Here is a 16,554-nt window from a genome sequence, read left to right on the forward strand (position 1 = left end):
GACAGGGGTCTCTAGGTGCTACAGTAATACAAATAATAATCACAGAAGATTTATCTGCCTTCTCTTAAATGTTTTTATACGGCTAACAGCTCAGGTTTAAGTGCAAGACCCATGTCAATCTTAATGTAAGGTTCATCACTTTTTTTTTTGTTTGCTACTTTCTTTGTTTTTTAAAAATATCCCACATGGCCAATATGACACTTGGGAGCTCCCTGTGGCTCCCAGCACTGCAATTCTGCAATTCCACCATTTCCCCGATTCTCCCCTTGGCCTCTACCTAGCCTTAGTGCAGCCCTATTGAGCTCAGCAATTACCCTACCTCGCCCCAGATGCCAGTGCCTCATGGAGCTCATGAGTGCCACAGCTCCTTGGCTCTCCTGGCCTCCCTTTGCCCAGCAGAGCTGGACGGGTTGCAGGCTCTTCATGTCCCCAGCTTGGATTGCCCTGTGCAATGTAGGAGAGAGCTGCAGCATTCCCATTTCTTCATCTGTACTTTTGGTGGCTGTGGGTTTTGCAGAGCACCCCCACAGCTGTTCTCTCTTTGTGATGCCTGGATCACTGTACCAACCAATGGCAGGTTTGGTACATAAGTCTTTACAGTTAGGACTTCTTAATTCACCTTCGTCCATGTTTTTAGTCTTATTTAAATCCATGTAGAGTTTGAAAATCAAGGTATTTTGTTAAACTAGAGAGAACCAAAAAAGTAAAATACTGAGTAAAATGTCCCAAGTGTCAGATTGAAGCATTGATGGCTTGCAAATGGCCTTCAGACTTTAAAAAAAAAGTTGATTGTACCCTGAATGTAAACTCCAACCTCAACTCCTCAGCAGTCAGGAGAGAGGAGAAAACAGAGCTCAGGAGCAGCTGCCTGGGTCCTGACTCTCCCTTTTGGATTGGGGGGGGGGGAGCAGGTGAGGGGCTGGGCAAAGCTGAGACTGAGAGGACTGCGTAGGGGGCTCTCAGGAATGCATGTAATTGAGGAGGGCAGGTTGACCTGTGATAGAGCCCCTGTTCCAAGCTGTCAGCACTGTGGGATTGCACTGGGCAGACTTCGTGCAACTACAGTGCCTGTGCTTCCCATACACAAGAACTAGCACTGAAATGCCTTAAAGTGAACCACTGAGGGCTCAGGCATGTCATACAGCTATTGCACTGGACACACCTGTGACACGTTGGAAGCACAGATGTGATGTGTTTCATGCGGTGTCCATGCAAATACTCTCTAATGTAAAAAGAAGAACAGGAGTACTTGTGGCACCTTAGAGACTAACAAATTTATTAGAGCATAAGCTTTCGTGGACTACAGCCCACTTCTTCGGATGCATATAGAATGGAACATATATTGAGGAGATATATATACACACACACAGAGAGCATAAACAGGTGGGAGTTGTCTTACCAACTCTGAGAGGCCAATTAATTAAGAGAAAAAAAAAAAAAAACTTTTGAAGTGATAATCAAGCTAGCCGAGTACAGACAGTGTGATAAGAAGTGTGAGAGTACTTACAAGGGGAGATAGTCAACGTTTGTAATGGCTCAGCCATTCCCAGTCCTTATTCAAACCGGAGTTGATTGTGTCTAGTTTGCATATCAATTCTAGCTCTGCAGTCTCACTGAACAAAACCACTAACCCAGGAACCTATCCTTGTAACAAACCCCGATGCCAACTCTGTCCACATATCTATTCAAGTGACATCATCATAGGACCTAATCACATCAGCCATACCATCAGGGGCTCGTTCACCTGCACATCTACCAATGTGATATATGCCATCATGTGCCAGCAATGCCCCTCTGCCATGTACATTGGCCAAACCGGACAGTCTCTACGCAAAAGAATTAATGGACACAAATCTGACATCAGGAATCAAAATACTCAAAAACCAGTGGGAGAACACTTTAACCTGTCTGGTCATTCAGTGACAGACCTGCGGGTGGCTATATTACAACAGAAAAACTTCAAAAACAGACTCCAAAGAGAGACTGCAGAGCTAGAATTGATATGCAAACTAGACACAATCAACTCCGGTTTGAATAAGGACTGGGAATGGCTGAGCCATTACAAACGTTGACTATCTCCCCTTGTAAGTACTCTCACACTTCTTATCACACTGTCTGTACTCTGCTAGCTTGATTATCACTTCAAAAGTTTTTTTTTTTTTTTTCTCTTAATTAATTGGCCTCTCAGAGTTGGTAAGACAACTCCCACCTGTTTATGCTCTCTGTATGTGTGTATATATATCTCCTCATTATATGTTCCATTCTATATGCATCCGAAGAAGTGGGCTGTAGTCCACGAAAGCTTATGCTCTAATAAATTTGTTAGTCTCTAAGGTGCCACAAGTACTCCTGTTCTTCTTTTTGCGGATACAGACTAACACGGCTGTTACTCTGAAACCTCTCTAATGTAGATAGCCTGAGGGTACCAGTTCAATGCTGTGCTGCAAAGTGACTGAATTCAGATGGAATTTTTTTTTCTTTACAAATGTTCAGGTTTATCATCAAAAAATTTGAGGGGATTTGGTTTTTTTATGAAAATCTGAAATTTTTTAACAATTTTTTTTTCACAGAAATTTGCATTGAGTTGAAAGGCCAGTGTCTGTCAAACAAAAGTTTTGGACTAGTTATAAGCAAGGCCCAGAACTCCTTCACACAGATCACTATGCAGTCACCATACAGGAAAAATATTCACATATCATGTCAGGGCTAGACATGAACAAGACTTCCTCACCCCAACACCAATGCCCTGAGCTAGTCAGTCCTCATCTTCTCTTTTTATTTTACCCTTATGAGCTGCAAGTCTGATACGGCAGCCTCTCACCTACAGCTGGAGGGCAGGTTATTAGCTGAGCTAAATGGAGTGAATAGAATCTGTATAAAATGCAGATCTGGCCTTTCTTCGTGGTGTATATAGCATTTGCTGTGAAAGCTCCCAGGGAAGGCAATGGATTTGGGTTATGTGTTTGGGGCAGTGGGTATGGGCTCCCACTCTCACCATGTTAATGTCTTTATTACTACAAACTAGTAGTATAGTTAGGATGGCAGCACACAGGCTATCGATACCAAAACACTGGACGGAGCAATGGGAATGACTTATTAGAGGACTGTTTCAAAAATGCAGAATCATCACAGTTTACAATCCCTTCTAGCAAGAACCAGCAGCCAGAGTCACTCCACGCTCCAAGGTAATGCCAATGGAGTTCTTTCAACATTCATGAATCAAAACCATCTAACTCCTTTGCTCTTATTTGCTTTCTGCTTCCTTTGGATTTATTAGGTGTGCCTAGGGCCAGTAAGAGATGAAAGCAGCCAATGTGTGGGACTGTTTTTACAAGATGACCCATAATAACAAAAAAGAAATGTTCTGATGGAAAAAATCTCAATAGCTTCCAGGTTTGCCCCTTAATCTAGGGTGCAATTGTTTTCAATCCTTCTCATTTGTGGAACAAGCAGCATCCCTACCGACCTCTGCCAATGCACTTCAGTCCTGGCCTACAGCCCCCCTGCTATTTCAACTCTGGAAAATCCACACAGTTCTGCCAATGCTGCTCTATTTATTCTAGTACTACAGTTTCCCCTGCTGCAGCAGTACTAAACCCCTTGCCATTCACAGCTCTGCCAAGGTACCTTAATCACGACCTGCAGCATCCCTATTGTTCTAGTCCTGGGCTCCTCTTGAGCAGAGACTGCTATCTATGCAGGATTGTATAGTGGTGGGGAAAAGGTCCAATAACTCTTTCACTTTGAACCTAAAGCTATGTTTGAAAGCTGATAAGCTCTGTGCATCTGCTCACTGTGCCTCTTAATCATTTCACAACAAATCCAATTAAGGAACTTATTAAAAATGATTTCAGGAAAGCTGAAAACACAATTGTAATTACTTCTCCATGACAAACACACTTTACCTTTCTGGTTAAAAAGGATTTTTAGCTCTAACTAGAATATAGTAGTCAACACAGGATGAAACTCAGATTCATTGAGAAAAGGGATCAAGATAGTTAAAACAATAACTTATCTGTGATAAAGATACGCACGGATGTGTGATGTGCCTAAAATGACTGAATGGGACCTGGATCCGGTCTCTCAGCTCCTGAGCCCAGCGCAAAGCCCCAGCTACCAAGGACATGTTCCTGTGCACGGGGGGGTAGCCTGGATGAAGACAAATATAACTTAAAGTGAGGATTTGAAGGTATTTACTACTCAGCTCTGCACTGTATATCATCCCCAACAGCAGAGATCCCACTGACGATAACATGTCTATTTAACATTCCCCTGATTTCCTAGGATTTCTCTTTGAACCGAACATTCTGGAATCATGATATAATCCTGGAGCAAAGGCAGGTTTTAACTGCCTACTTGATGGGGGATGCCAGCCAAGGTCAGTCTCAATCTCTTTGCTCTGCTTTGTGAGTCATTAATGACTTTGGGAACAACGCCTCACAATAAAGTCAACAGGTCCTGAAAGAATTGCAGCAGCATCTGGCAAGGCAAGTTAATGGCATGTTGTGATTCTGTGTAACACTAGTGCCTCATGGAACATACTGGCTTTGATTAAATGGGCTGCCTGATCCCCTGCCTTGCAGAACCAGTGCACTCCAGATTAAGAAATCTGCAAAGTTTGCCAGTGCCTGAGGACCTCGCCGTGCCGTCAGTCAGGTCACAATAGCAGTAGTGGTGTTGCTGGGAGCTGTGTGTGCACAGCAAGAGCAGCACAGAGCTAAGAATGTTCACATCTTTTACACGATTCAACAAAATATTTCTACTGACTTAGAACAACTTGCAAAGCAAACATGGCCAGTGATGTCCTGGCCCCATTAACATCAATGAGAGTTTTGCTGTTTACTTCAAACAAGCCAGGATTTCACCTCACATATTTAACCTAGTGCCAAATAACCTTTTTTGCCTGACTCTTTCAAGAAGTTTTGGATGATTTATTACATCTTTGCAATCATCAAACTAGGAGTGGCAAGGACACAGTGTAAAAATACACAGTGCTTCTAACTCACATACCTTTAAATGTGTTTACTTAAGATTAAAATATTTTAAGCCATAAATATTTTCAACCACAGAGCATTAAAAGCAGAATAAAACAAAAACTGTAGTACCAATATAGCGGAGCCCACACTGACACAATGTGGATCATGGTCCCCGTCTAGTGGCAGCCCATATATAGACAGGGTTGTGAGTCAGTTTCAGCAGCTGAGTTACAGAGCCTGCTTCTTTAACTCAGGCACTAAAAGTCCTGAGGTCCAGGTTCATTCCCTGCAGGTGGTGTGATCTGGGCATCATTCAAATAGCTAGTGTTTGATTCTGATAATCTGATAGGAGCCAATCTTTTCCATCCTGTGTCAGTGTTCATGGATTAAGTAAATCCATAGTTAAGACTTTCTGCTAATGCACTTTGCATTTACAGGTTTCAGGGGAAGTGCGGGAAACTCACAACCAGCCAGTGTACAAGTCTCTCTGTTCAGACATGCAAGTCCCATTAACTAGCAGAGGCAGTTACATGAGCATGTGGTTATGGGAGAAACTCCTTCCTCTCACAGGCTAGCTGGATATAAAACTAAGCATGTGTTACCAATCTCAATTTCAGGTAAAGTGGATAAAAAAAAATCATGATTTTAAAAAGAATCTGATGACTTTTAAAACAAATTTGAATCAGTTTTTTTAATTCAATTACATTTTTATTTATATGTTGCTAGTTCTTTAATTTCTTCTCATTTTGTAGGCCTTGGCTGATAAAGTGATGCTTTTCAGAGTTGGTCAAAAAATTTCCACTGAAATCTTTTTGCAATGGAAAATGACTTTTTGACAAAACAATTTTTTTTTCCAAAACATTGTTGCTTTCATCAAAAATTTTCAGCAACTGAACACGTATGCAAGAAGCAAGGAGAATAATCAGAAAGAACTGGAATTATTAATATATAAGCTAAATTATTATTTAATTGGCGTCACAGAGACTTGGAGGGAAAGGTCTCATGACTGGAATATTGCAATAGGCGAATACAGCATGTTCAGGCAGGACAGGCAAGAATAAAAAGGGAGGAGGTGTGACATTATAAGTCAAAAATATATTTTGTTACACTTATATATCACAATATATCACTTGTTCTGAGGTCCAGAAAGAGATGAGAATCAGACCAGCTGAAAGTCTCTGAGTAAAGATAAAAGGGCTTAAAAAAAATAGGGGTGACATGATGGTAGGGGTCTACAAATCAGGAAGAGGAAATGGATGAGGCATTTCTAGAACAAACAACAGAAATATCCAAAACATAAGACCTGGTAGTAATGGGTGACCTTAACTACCCAGCCATCTGTTGGAAAGGTGATACTGCAAAACACAAAATGTCCCATAATTCCTTGGAATGTATTAGGGACAAGTTTTTGTTTCAGAAAGTGGAGAAAGTAACCAGGGAGACAGACATTTTAGACTTGATTCTGACCAGCAGGGAAGAATTGGTTGTAAATCTGAAGGTGGAAGTCATTTGGGCGAAAGTGATCATGAAATGATAGATTTCATGAATCTAAGGAAAGGGTGAGAACAGCAGAACAAAGACAATGTACTTCAAAAAAAGCAGACTTTAACAAACTCAGTGAACTACTGTGTAAGGGCCCATGGGGGGAAAAAATCTAAGGGAAAAAGGAGTTCAGGAGAGCTAGTAGGTTCTCAAGGTGACAATATTAAAGGCACAAGTGCAGACTATCCCAATGCAAAGGAAAGTTAGGAAGAACAGTAAGAGGCCATTATGGCTCCCGCAGGTGCTCTTTAATGACCTGAAAATCAAAAACAAATCCTACAAAAAATGGAAACATGGGGTAATTGCTAAGGAGGATAACACAAGAACAGCACATGTAGGAAAAAATCAGAAGGGCTAAGGCTATGTCTACACTACGGGATTACTCCGAATTTACAGAATTCGATTTTTGGCAACCGATTGTATAAAGTCGAGTGCATGCGGACACACTAAGCACATTAATTTGGTGGTGTGCGTCCATGTACCGAGGCTAGCGTCGACTTCCAGAGCGTTGCACTGTGGGTAGTTATCCCATAGTTCCCGCAGTCTCCCCCGCCCATTGGAATTCTGGGTTGAGATCCCAGTGCCTGATGGGACCAAAAATTTGTCACGGGTGGTTATGGGTAAATGTCGTCAGTCAATCCTCCCTCAGTGAAAGCAACGGCAGACAAACATTTCACTTTTCCCTGGATTGCCCGGGCAGATGCCATAGCCTGGCAACCATGGAGCCCGTTCAGCCTTTTTTCACTGTCACCGTATGTCTACTGGATACTGCTGACAGACACAGTACTGCAGCACTACACAGCAGCATCCCCTTGCCTTTGCAAGTTAGCAAAGACGGTTACCAGCCATACTGTACCATCTGCTGCTTTGCAAGTTGGCAAAGACGGTTACCAGTCATACTGTACCATCTGCTGCTGTCATAGGTGCTCCTGGCTGGCCTCGGTGAGGTCAGTCGGGGGCGCCTGGACAAAAATGGGAAAGACTCCCCAGATCATTCTCTTCTTTAAGTTTTGTCTAATGGAGAGTCAGTCCTGCCTAGAATATCAGGCAAGCCTACTAAAGAACCAGAGAGGCAAACAGCCGCTCCGGGTCAGAGCCCCAGACATCCCACAGAAATGATGAGCTGCATGCCATTCTAGGGGGTGCCCCTACAACAAGAGAGATTTAGGTTAGATATTTGGAAAAACTTTTTAACTCTAAGGGTAGTTAAGCTGTGGAACAGGCTTCCAAGAGAGGTTGTGGAGTCCCCATCATTGGAGGTTTTTAAGAACAGGTTGGCCAAATACCTGTCAGAGACAGTCTAGGTTTACTCTGTCCTGCCTCAGATGGATGTGAGGACTTCTCAAGATCCCTTCCAGCCCATATTTCTATGATTTTTTGGTTTTGGGGGTTTCATTTTTCTGATCAAATATTTTGCAGTGATCATTCCTTGATCAGCTTTAATGTTCTTGTTGCTTTATTTAGTTTCCTAATTGTTAGCAGAATTTCAGATTTTACATACACACTTTTTCTACTAAGAAGTTTAATCTTTTTGTAGTTTATATTTTTGGTTGAATGCAGAATATTCTGGAAAAGTATCAAGTGAGGGAAAGAATTATTGTTTTTAATTTCTGAGAACATACAGGAGAGTTTTATACCTAGCTGAAGTGTTCTCACTTCTACATCTGATTGGTTAAATTACATGCCTGGGGTGTCCTTTCACTCCCCCAGAACTCAGACCAATCACAGCTCACAGATTAGACTCTTCTAGCAAATACTCTGTGATTCATAAGATTATTAACTACAGGTCTACACATGTATTTTGTATTATTATAAGGGAATTTAATACTTATTTAAAATATTTAAATTATTTAATATTAATATTTGAATAACTATGAGATTAAGTACATTTATCACACTAAGAATAATTTATAATTTTAAGAGTGATCATGTTTAAGAGTAAAAGGGAATGGCAAGTGGGGGAAAATCACATTTGATAAGAGTTTGTAGCAAAATAGTGTTAATATTTTCAATATTTTGTTCTTTGTCTATAGCAATCTGTAAAATGCTCTAAAGTGGTGAAATTGAAATAAATTAGTTTAAAAACCTGCATTCATAATTTTAATTATAATAATTATATATTTTAATCTAAAACTGTACTAGTACATATTTTCAAATTAGTTTGAGGATTTGTAAAACTGATTAAGTATATGATTTTTTTTTAAAAATCAGATTTATATCTTGATTAAAATAAATTCAAATCATCTTGATTGCTCTGCTCTTGTTTCTGGTCAAACAATTTTGCACAATTACTAACACGAACCTAGCTCCATCTCCTCCTGAATATGCCTCGAGTAGATCAATTTAGCATCATCCAGGTCTCTGTCAAACATGGTGATAAGCCGAGGATATTTGTCAGAGGCATTGGCAGCTATCACTGGCCGTTCCAGAAGGCTCCCAAATATGTCCAGCAACTAAGGAGAAGAACAAACAGAAAAGAAAAGAAAAAAATCACAGCCCCAGCTTTTCCAGCAGCCCCTGGTTGCTATGAACTTCTTTAAAGGCCATGAACTCTCAATATTGTATTCAATAAGGGACAGTTTTGAAAAAGAAAAACCTGCACTGATCACACTCATTTTTCCAGAAAGTCCCATCTCTCATTTACAAGCATTTCTCAAGCTTTCTCCATAATATGCAGTGCATCTCAATAATCAGAGCTGGTCAAAATTTGTTAAATGAAAATTATTTTAATAAAAAAATAGCTTTTTTTCCCAAAAAAGATTTTTTTCACCCCCCCCCCCAGAAAAGTTGCCTTTTCCCATTTTTCACAACATTTGTTAACAACTTTTTTATCAAAATGTTAGTGAAATCATTAGTGACAATTTTTACTCACCGAAAACCATGTTTTTTCATAAACAAAAGATTTTTATTTAACAAAACCTTGGGTTTTTTTGTAAACACCACATTTCAGGAGCCATAAAAATATCAATAAAATCATTTCATGAAATAGTCTTGAAAATGAAAAACAGGTCCATGTGGAACCCTGCTAAATGGGACCAACATTGACCCTTTGAACTTCCTCACCAAATGTTTTGCCATTGTTCTGCCAGCCACAGGACTGAGAGAGGGAGTGTCTTGTGGACTATTTCCCTTCCCAGTTCATCTCCCAACTCTTTTGTTCCTCTCTCTGCCTCTACTTCTCCAGCTGGTCCTAGCCTGCCACACTGCCCTGGAATAGCTGCCTGGCTCCTTATTTCCTTTCTACCCCAACTATTCCAGTTCCTGGAGGCCGCTGGCAGTTCTAGTCCCTGAAGGCAACTCCTGTTTTCTCCCCTCAGAAATGAGACGCCTGGAAACCAAAACAAGCAGCTGCAAACAGGGAGGAGAGCTAGTCAGTGTTCTGCGGACCAACACTAGCCCACAGGCTGCAGTGTGGGAATCACTGCTCTGTTTGCTTGTATAGCAGCACAAATACGCAATGCATCTCTCTGGGCATCCAAGCTGTCACCTTATTAACCCTTCACAAACAAAGCAACAAACAAGAAACTAAATGGTGTATTTTAGCTAGAGAAATGCTTTGCATTTAGAAAAGCAGTCTGCGTGTCCTGAACATGGCACTGTCAGAGCACAGCTATGGGACAGGTAGTTTGTTTGGGGAAGGATGGGGTACCTGTACAAAAAGAGCTTCATTTCTTTGGCAAGAATCACAGACCTTGAAGGCATGCTCCAAGCCAGCTGCATCATCAAAAGCCTGGCTGAAAATAGTCCCCAGCCTTCTGTCCATATCTTCAATTTTCTGCTTAAAGTCAGAGGCATCATGTTCGAACTCCTAAGGAAATGAAGCACATCAAGCTATTACACAATGTTAGAGTGAGGAACACTGTCCTTGACAAGAATCACCCTGCTTTCGACACTGTACCCCACCCCTTTCCTGCATGTCAGGAGCGGGAAAGGGCAGATCCTCAGAAGAGGCAGATCCTCAGCCGGCGTAAATCAGTGAAGCTCCACTGACTTCAATACAGCATCACTATTTTACCCCAGCTGAGGATCTGGCCCTAAGTATCTTCAAGCCTATTTGTCCTGTGCATGTTCATGACTTGAGTGCTGTTATTTTTCAGTCATGCAGACTGTAAAAATGTTTCTTTTGGGGGGTGTACCGTAAGTCACATCTCTAGGTCAGAAATCTTACAAATGCACTTTTTGCATTAAAAAGCAGACATACGTTTAAACCAAATTCATGTTGGGACTCTGGTCACAAGCTTACTGTAAACTGGACCGTGTTGAGGCAATTCCATTATCTTTCAACCCATTCTTCACAGATCGATTTTAATAAATGCTTTGAAGTTTGAGAGAGAAAACTAGGTTGTTGGGTTTTTTTAAAAAAAAAGGTAAATAATTTTGAACCACACAAAGGATCACAGGAACTTGGCAAATCGATCAGTCAGATTTCAGGCTTCTTAACCTGGACAAAACTTCTTAGCCTGCATCAGCAAGGTCCTGGCATTTTGGGTCTCAGATTTTCTCTAGATTCCCTTACAGCACTGGCTCATGGCTGGCACAGCTGTAAAGGGGCCATAGCTGATTCATTAACAAATGTGGTTCAGAAAATCCCGTGAGAGGCAGGGGAGAACAGGATCCAAAGCCAGCCTCTTCCAGGGGCAGAATTCTGATCCTAGCAGCCACTTTTGCGACCTCCCTCCCCAAGTAAGAACTGTCTGGAACAATATCAGTCTGACAGCTGAGCTCAACAGTAAAACCCTGACAGCCATCACAGATGTTAGACATAACACAGAGACTCTACTGCTGTGGACTGCAGCTGGCAAGACACAGCCAGTGACTGGAGGGGAGTCCTTCTATTACCTCATTGGCCCCATCCTCAAACTGGACAGTTCCATTTACTAATACTCAGGGAGGGAACAGTTATTTTAACTTGTCTGTAATGCACCATTAAATAGCTATATCACCGTACAAGAAATAAATATAATTCCATACAATAACCATGTTAACAGAATATCAAGCTCACTGAGGCACTGAACAATAAAAAAATGCCATCTGCAAGGTGGCCTGTGCAACCTTAACTCTGCCCTTTGTGCATATGCATGACAAAGTCTTTAATTACATGAGCACACAGTGTAGTTTCCACAGGACCCGTGCCTCCTTCAGTGAGCAGTGAAAGAAGCAGACACCCAAGGTATTTTTATCCTCATTGTTCAATGTGTAGATTGCCCCTCGCACACACGTTGCCTCGTTCATGTCAGCCATCCCTCCCTTCCTTCTTCTCTACGTGCTATCCAGCTTCTGCAGTGCATGAGACGGGGGGGACCTATGGAATCTTGGAGGACTTTTGCTACTGTGATCTAAACCTGTATCACCTCGCGGTTAGGTTATGCAGTATGCTCTATGTGCACCTATACCTTAAATCAGCTTGGTGACTGAAGCTGGCATAGAATGCAGCTGCTTGCTCATTAAGCAGTGCATCTCCCTGGCAGCACACACAGCACCCATGCTTCAGGAACGGCACTGGCTGCCTTTTGGTTTCCAGGTGGAGTTTAAGGTCTTAACCTAGAACGTCCCAAACCACCTGCGACCTGCTTTGAGATCTACTGATGAAAAGCACCACAGGTGCCGGCTTCCTCCTTGCCCTGGGGGTGCTCAACCCCTGCTCTTCCCCAGGCCTCGCCCACACTCCACTCCTTTCCCTATGCCCCACCCCACCCTGCCTCTTCCCATCCAGTTCCACCTCTTCCCCCGAGCACACCCCAGCCTCAATCCTCCTCCTACCCCCAGCATCTCCTGAATGCCACTGAACAGCTGATCATGGGAGGCACTGGAGAGAGGGGGGGAAGCTGGCTGCCAGTGGGTACTAATTTTCTTTCTGTGGGTGCTCCTGGGCTGGAGCACCCATGGAGTCGGTGCCTATAAAAAGCACTATGTAAGAGCTACAAATTAATTATTAATTAGTATTACTAGTAGTAGTTTGATCTGGGACCGCACCTCTCTCCCATGCAATACCACGGATCATCACTGTGGCAGTTTAGAGCTTTTATAATTCCCTCCTTTGCACACTGGGACAGACCTGGAAGTGTGCTGCTAACTAGCTGCAATGAACAAGCAAACCAGTCAGTGAAGACACCAACCATCATGACTGCAGTCGCAGAATGAGGTGAATGATGGAAGTAAGAAAAATCAGGAGTTCCCTTTGCATGATATCGAACAGGGGTCGGCAACCTTTGGCACGCGACTTGCCAGGGCAAGCACTCTAGCAGGCCGGGTCGGTTTGTTTACCTGCCACGTCCGCAGGTTCGGCCGATCATGGTTCCCACTGGCTCCAGGCCAATGGGGGCAGCGGGAAGCGGCGCGGGGCAAGGGATGAACCAAAGTAGTGGTCAAAACTTTGCTACTATAAAGCAAAATCAGGCTGTGAACAAGAGGTAGGCCCTGCTCAGAAAATCTGGCAAGAGTAGGACTGATATTGCAAAAACGCACATGCCTAAGAGGTGCTAAGCGCAGCGCACTCACGCAAACACATTCCAGAAGGGTAATACCAGAACACCCCATACTAAGAATGGTATAAACACATTCCCCAAAGAGAACAGGAACACACTGACCCATCCTAAAGATAAGGTCAGGATGACAGTTTGATGGATAAAGATGTACAAGGTAATGGGTGGTAACTGGCTACGTCAGAGGGTGTCAACTAGCTACGTCAGAGGGGCAGTACGTAACTTGTTTGTATTAATGTATAAAAAGATATCTCAGAGGTAGTGTCTTTGGCTGGCCTAGGAGATAATGGAAAGTCCCGCCATTAACTAAGCTAGTCCATTGCAACGGGCATACATGTGTTAGTGTACCTGTAACCATTGAGCCAGGACATTAGAACCGTGCTTCATAGACAATAAACCTGACCAAGTGCCTTTGCTACGAACCAAGTCTGTGGTTAAAGGGCAGTTTGATCGGAGCCTGCTGTACGGGCAATCTGGCCAAAGTCAATACAGCACGCAGACGGAACACACACACACACACGGCCAAACATCTAACCACAATTCTGTTATAAGTGTGTAAAAATGTACCCACTGTGAGAACCCAGTTTAGAAGACAGCCTTTTCATGCAACCTGCCAGCGCCCTTCAATCCATGGGCGAAAAAATCAGGAAATGATGCACTGAGGGAGGAAGAGGCTGGAAACAAAGCTAGAGAATTTCAAGTGGATTTGGGATTTTTCCAGAAAGAACATGCTTCTTTGAAAGCATTTACAAACAGTTAGTTCTCCTGGAGTCCGGTACCACCTACCATGTTGTTTGTGTCGAGACAGTCATAGCTTTGGTCTGAAAGTACTTTGTACACCTCCTGGAACTCTTCATACATGCTCAGGACCTGCTGGCTCAGCGCCTTTCCTCTTATCCCACCAAACTCTAGCTTTTCCAGCTTCATTATGTCCAAGGCCGTTGCTAGGAGATCCTTCAGAGTCAATTAACAGAGGAACAAGTTAAGATGTTGACAAAAGAAAATGACAGCAGGTCTCACAACACGGAAGCACATTCACACTGTGAAACCATGTGGACAGCTACAGTGACACTTTATAAGTGATCAGCATGTGCTTAGTGCCCGATATGGACTGGCTACAGCACAAGCCATGCATCTCACATGGGGCCCTGTAACTCATGGGCTGGTCAAATCTTCTCCTTCTCCAACCCTGCTGCTAGAGCTGGAAGCATCTACTCCCTCTCCACCAGTGGTGATGCAAAGGGAGGCAACTCGAGGAATGGTTTAGTCCTTTCCAATTTCTTCTCAGGGACTCTGCAAATTGTGAAGTCAGTCTTGGGCTGAAGATTAGTCAGAGGGAGGGTAATGAGATACATAGCAGGGGGGAGGGATAGTTCAGTGGTTTGAGCATTGGTCTGCTAAATCCAGGGTTGTGAGTTCAGTCCTTGAGGGGGCCATTTAGAGATCTGGGGCAAAAATCTGTCTGGGGATTGGTCCTGCTTTGAGCAGGGGTTTGGACTAGATGACCTCCTGAGATCCCTTCTAACCCTGGTATTCTATGTAATATACAGGGTGGGGGTATCTATTAGGTCTTTTGCAATATTTTCAAAAACATCTAAGGCCTGGGTGCACAAAGGGAGTTAGGCACCTACAAACCTCTTTTGGGGACCAGTGTCATGCACAAAACTGCCACCAAACCCTTCAGGTGCCTAAACTCACTCAGAGCCTAAGATCCTGCAGTAAATGTTCCCTAGCATTTACGTCCCTGCCTCTGAGTATATGCCCTGCTGCCTCCCTGTGGGCATCTGGCCACCTAATTCCCACCTAAGCTGCAGAGTGATTCAAAAACCAGGGGAAGAGATGGAGATAAGAACCAACTTAGCCACCTAGGACCAGATTTTCAAAGGTATTTAGGTACCTAAAAATGCAGATAGGTGCTTTGTGGGATTTTCAAAAGCAGCTAGGTGCAGACTCCTGAGATCAAGGGGAGATCTGCACCTGGGGTTGAATGCCAAAAGGAGTTAGGCTCCCAACTTCCACCAAAATCAGGGGACTAACTGCTTTTGAGTATTCAGCCCCTAGGCCTGTCTGAAAATCTCAGTAGGTGCCTAGCTGTGTCTTTAGGCACCTCTATATCTTTAAAAATCTGGCCTGTAGAAGCCCCAAAAACCCATTGAAGGTTAGTGGGATTTACGCACCTGTCACTTTTGAAAAATGGGACTTCGGCTACTAAGTCACTCACGGTACATCTACCCTGCATTCAAATCAGAGGTGTGACTGCAGCACATGTACACATAGCTTTGATCCAGCTAGCTCGAGCAACAACAGCAGCGAAGCTGTGGCAGCTGGGCTGCACAAGCCTGCTCGGGATGCTGGATATGCACTCCAGCTGCTAGCCCATTCTGCCCCTGTGCCGCTGCAGCTTCACTGCTATTGGTACGTGACCCAGCTAGATCAATGCTAGCTCGGGTCTGTCTATACGCGCTGCATTAACACCTCTGGCTGCAGTGTAGATGTATCCCTAGTGAGTCACATCATAGATCAGGGAATGAGAGCCCCTTCCTTGTGTATAATACTGGTGAGAACACACCTGAGACAGCTCTGAACACCCCAGTAGCAGGAAAGAGTGCATGAGTGCAGCAAGCAAACCATCCAACATAAGTGCCCAAGAGCCCTCCATCGTATATTCCGACTAGGGGAGTCACATGGATCAGCAGATCTAGGGGAAAGCCTGGGAGTTTTGCTATTGACTTCAAGGAGGTCAGGATTTCATCTCTGGGGTCCCATCCCAGCTCTCTAATTGACTCACTGGGCAAGTCACATAAGCTCAGATTTTCAAAAGCAGTCTCTAAATCAGTGCCTTAATTCAGGGATGCCCATCTTAATATGCCTAGGGCTGGAGCTACAGCCACAGCTCCCATCAATTTCAGTCGTATCAGGAAATAATTTTCTGTCCAAGCAAACAACAGCTTCCAGGTAACTGGTAATTAAGAACATAAGAATCACCATACTGGGTCAGACCAAAGGTCCATCCTGCCCAGTGTCCCATCTACCGACAGTGGCCAATGCCAGGTGCCCCAGAGGGAGTGAACCTAACAGGTAATGATCAAGTGATCTCTCTCCTGCATCCATCTCCACACGCTGACAAACAGAGGCTAGGGACACCATTCCTTATCCATCCTGGCTATTAGCCATTAATGGACTTAACCTCCATGAATTTATCTAGTATCAGAGGGGTAGCCGTGTTAGTCTGAATCTGTAAAAAGCAACAGAGGGTCCTGTGGCACCTTTGAGACTAACAGAAGTATTGGGAGCATAAGCTTATGCTCCCAATACTTCTCTTAGTCTCAAAGGTGCCACAGGACCCTCTGTTGCTTTTTACATGAATTTATCTAGTTCTCTGTTAAACCTTTTATAGTTCTAGCCTTCACAACGTCCTCAGGCAAGGAGTTCCACAGGTAAACTGTGCGCTGTGTAAAGAAGAACTTCCTTTTATTTGTTTTAAACCTGCTGCCCATTAATTTCATTTGGTGGCCCCTAGTTCTTATGTTATGGGAACAAGTACATAACTTTTC

The 16,554-nt window shown here is 43.3% G+C and overlaps 1 protein-coding gene across 1 annotated transcript in view; it reads right to left on the reverse strand.

Moving 5' to 3' along the window:
• The window catches only part of DNAH9 (dynein axonemal heavy chain 9), a 404,651-nt gene that overhangs the window by 360,099 nt on the left and 27,998 nt on the right, over window positions 1-16,554 (reverse strand). Inside the window, exons 7-10 of the mRNA XM_054048023.1 lie at window positions 13,787-13,954; window positions 10,210-10,326; window positions 8,821-8,971; window positions 4,035-4,149 (exon numbers count right to left, since the gene is read on the reverse strand). Coding sequence (XP_053903998.1) covers window positions 4,035-4,149; window positions 8,821-8,971; window positions 10,210-10,326; window positions 13,787-13,954 — 551 coding nt within the window. The remainder of the gene's footprint in view (window positions 1-4,034; window positions 4,150-8,820; window positions 8,972-10,209; window positions 10,327-13,786; window positions 13,955-16,554) is intronic.

This window comes from Malaclemys terrapin, chromosome 13, assembly GCF_027887155.1.
Source record: "Malaclemys terrapin pileata isolate rMalTer1 chromosome 13, rMalTer1.hap1, whole genome shotgun sequence".
Classification (NCBI taxonomy): Eukaryota; Metazoa; Chordata; order Testudines; family Emydidae; genus Malaclemys; species Malaclemys terrapin.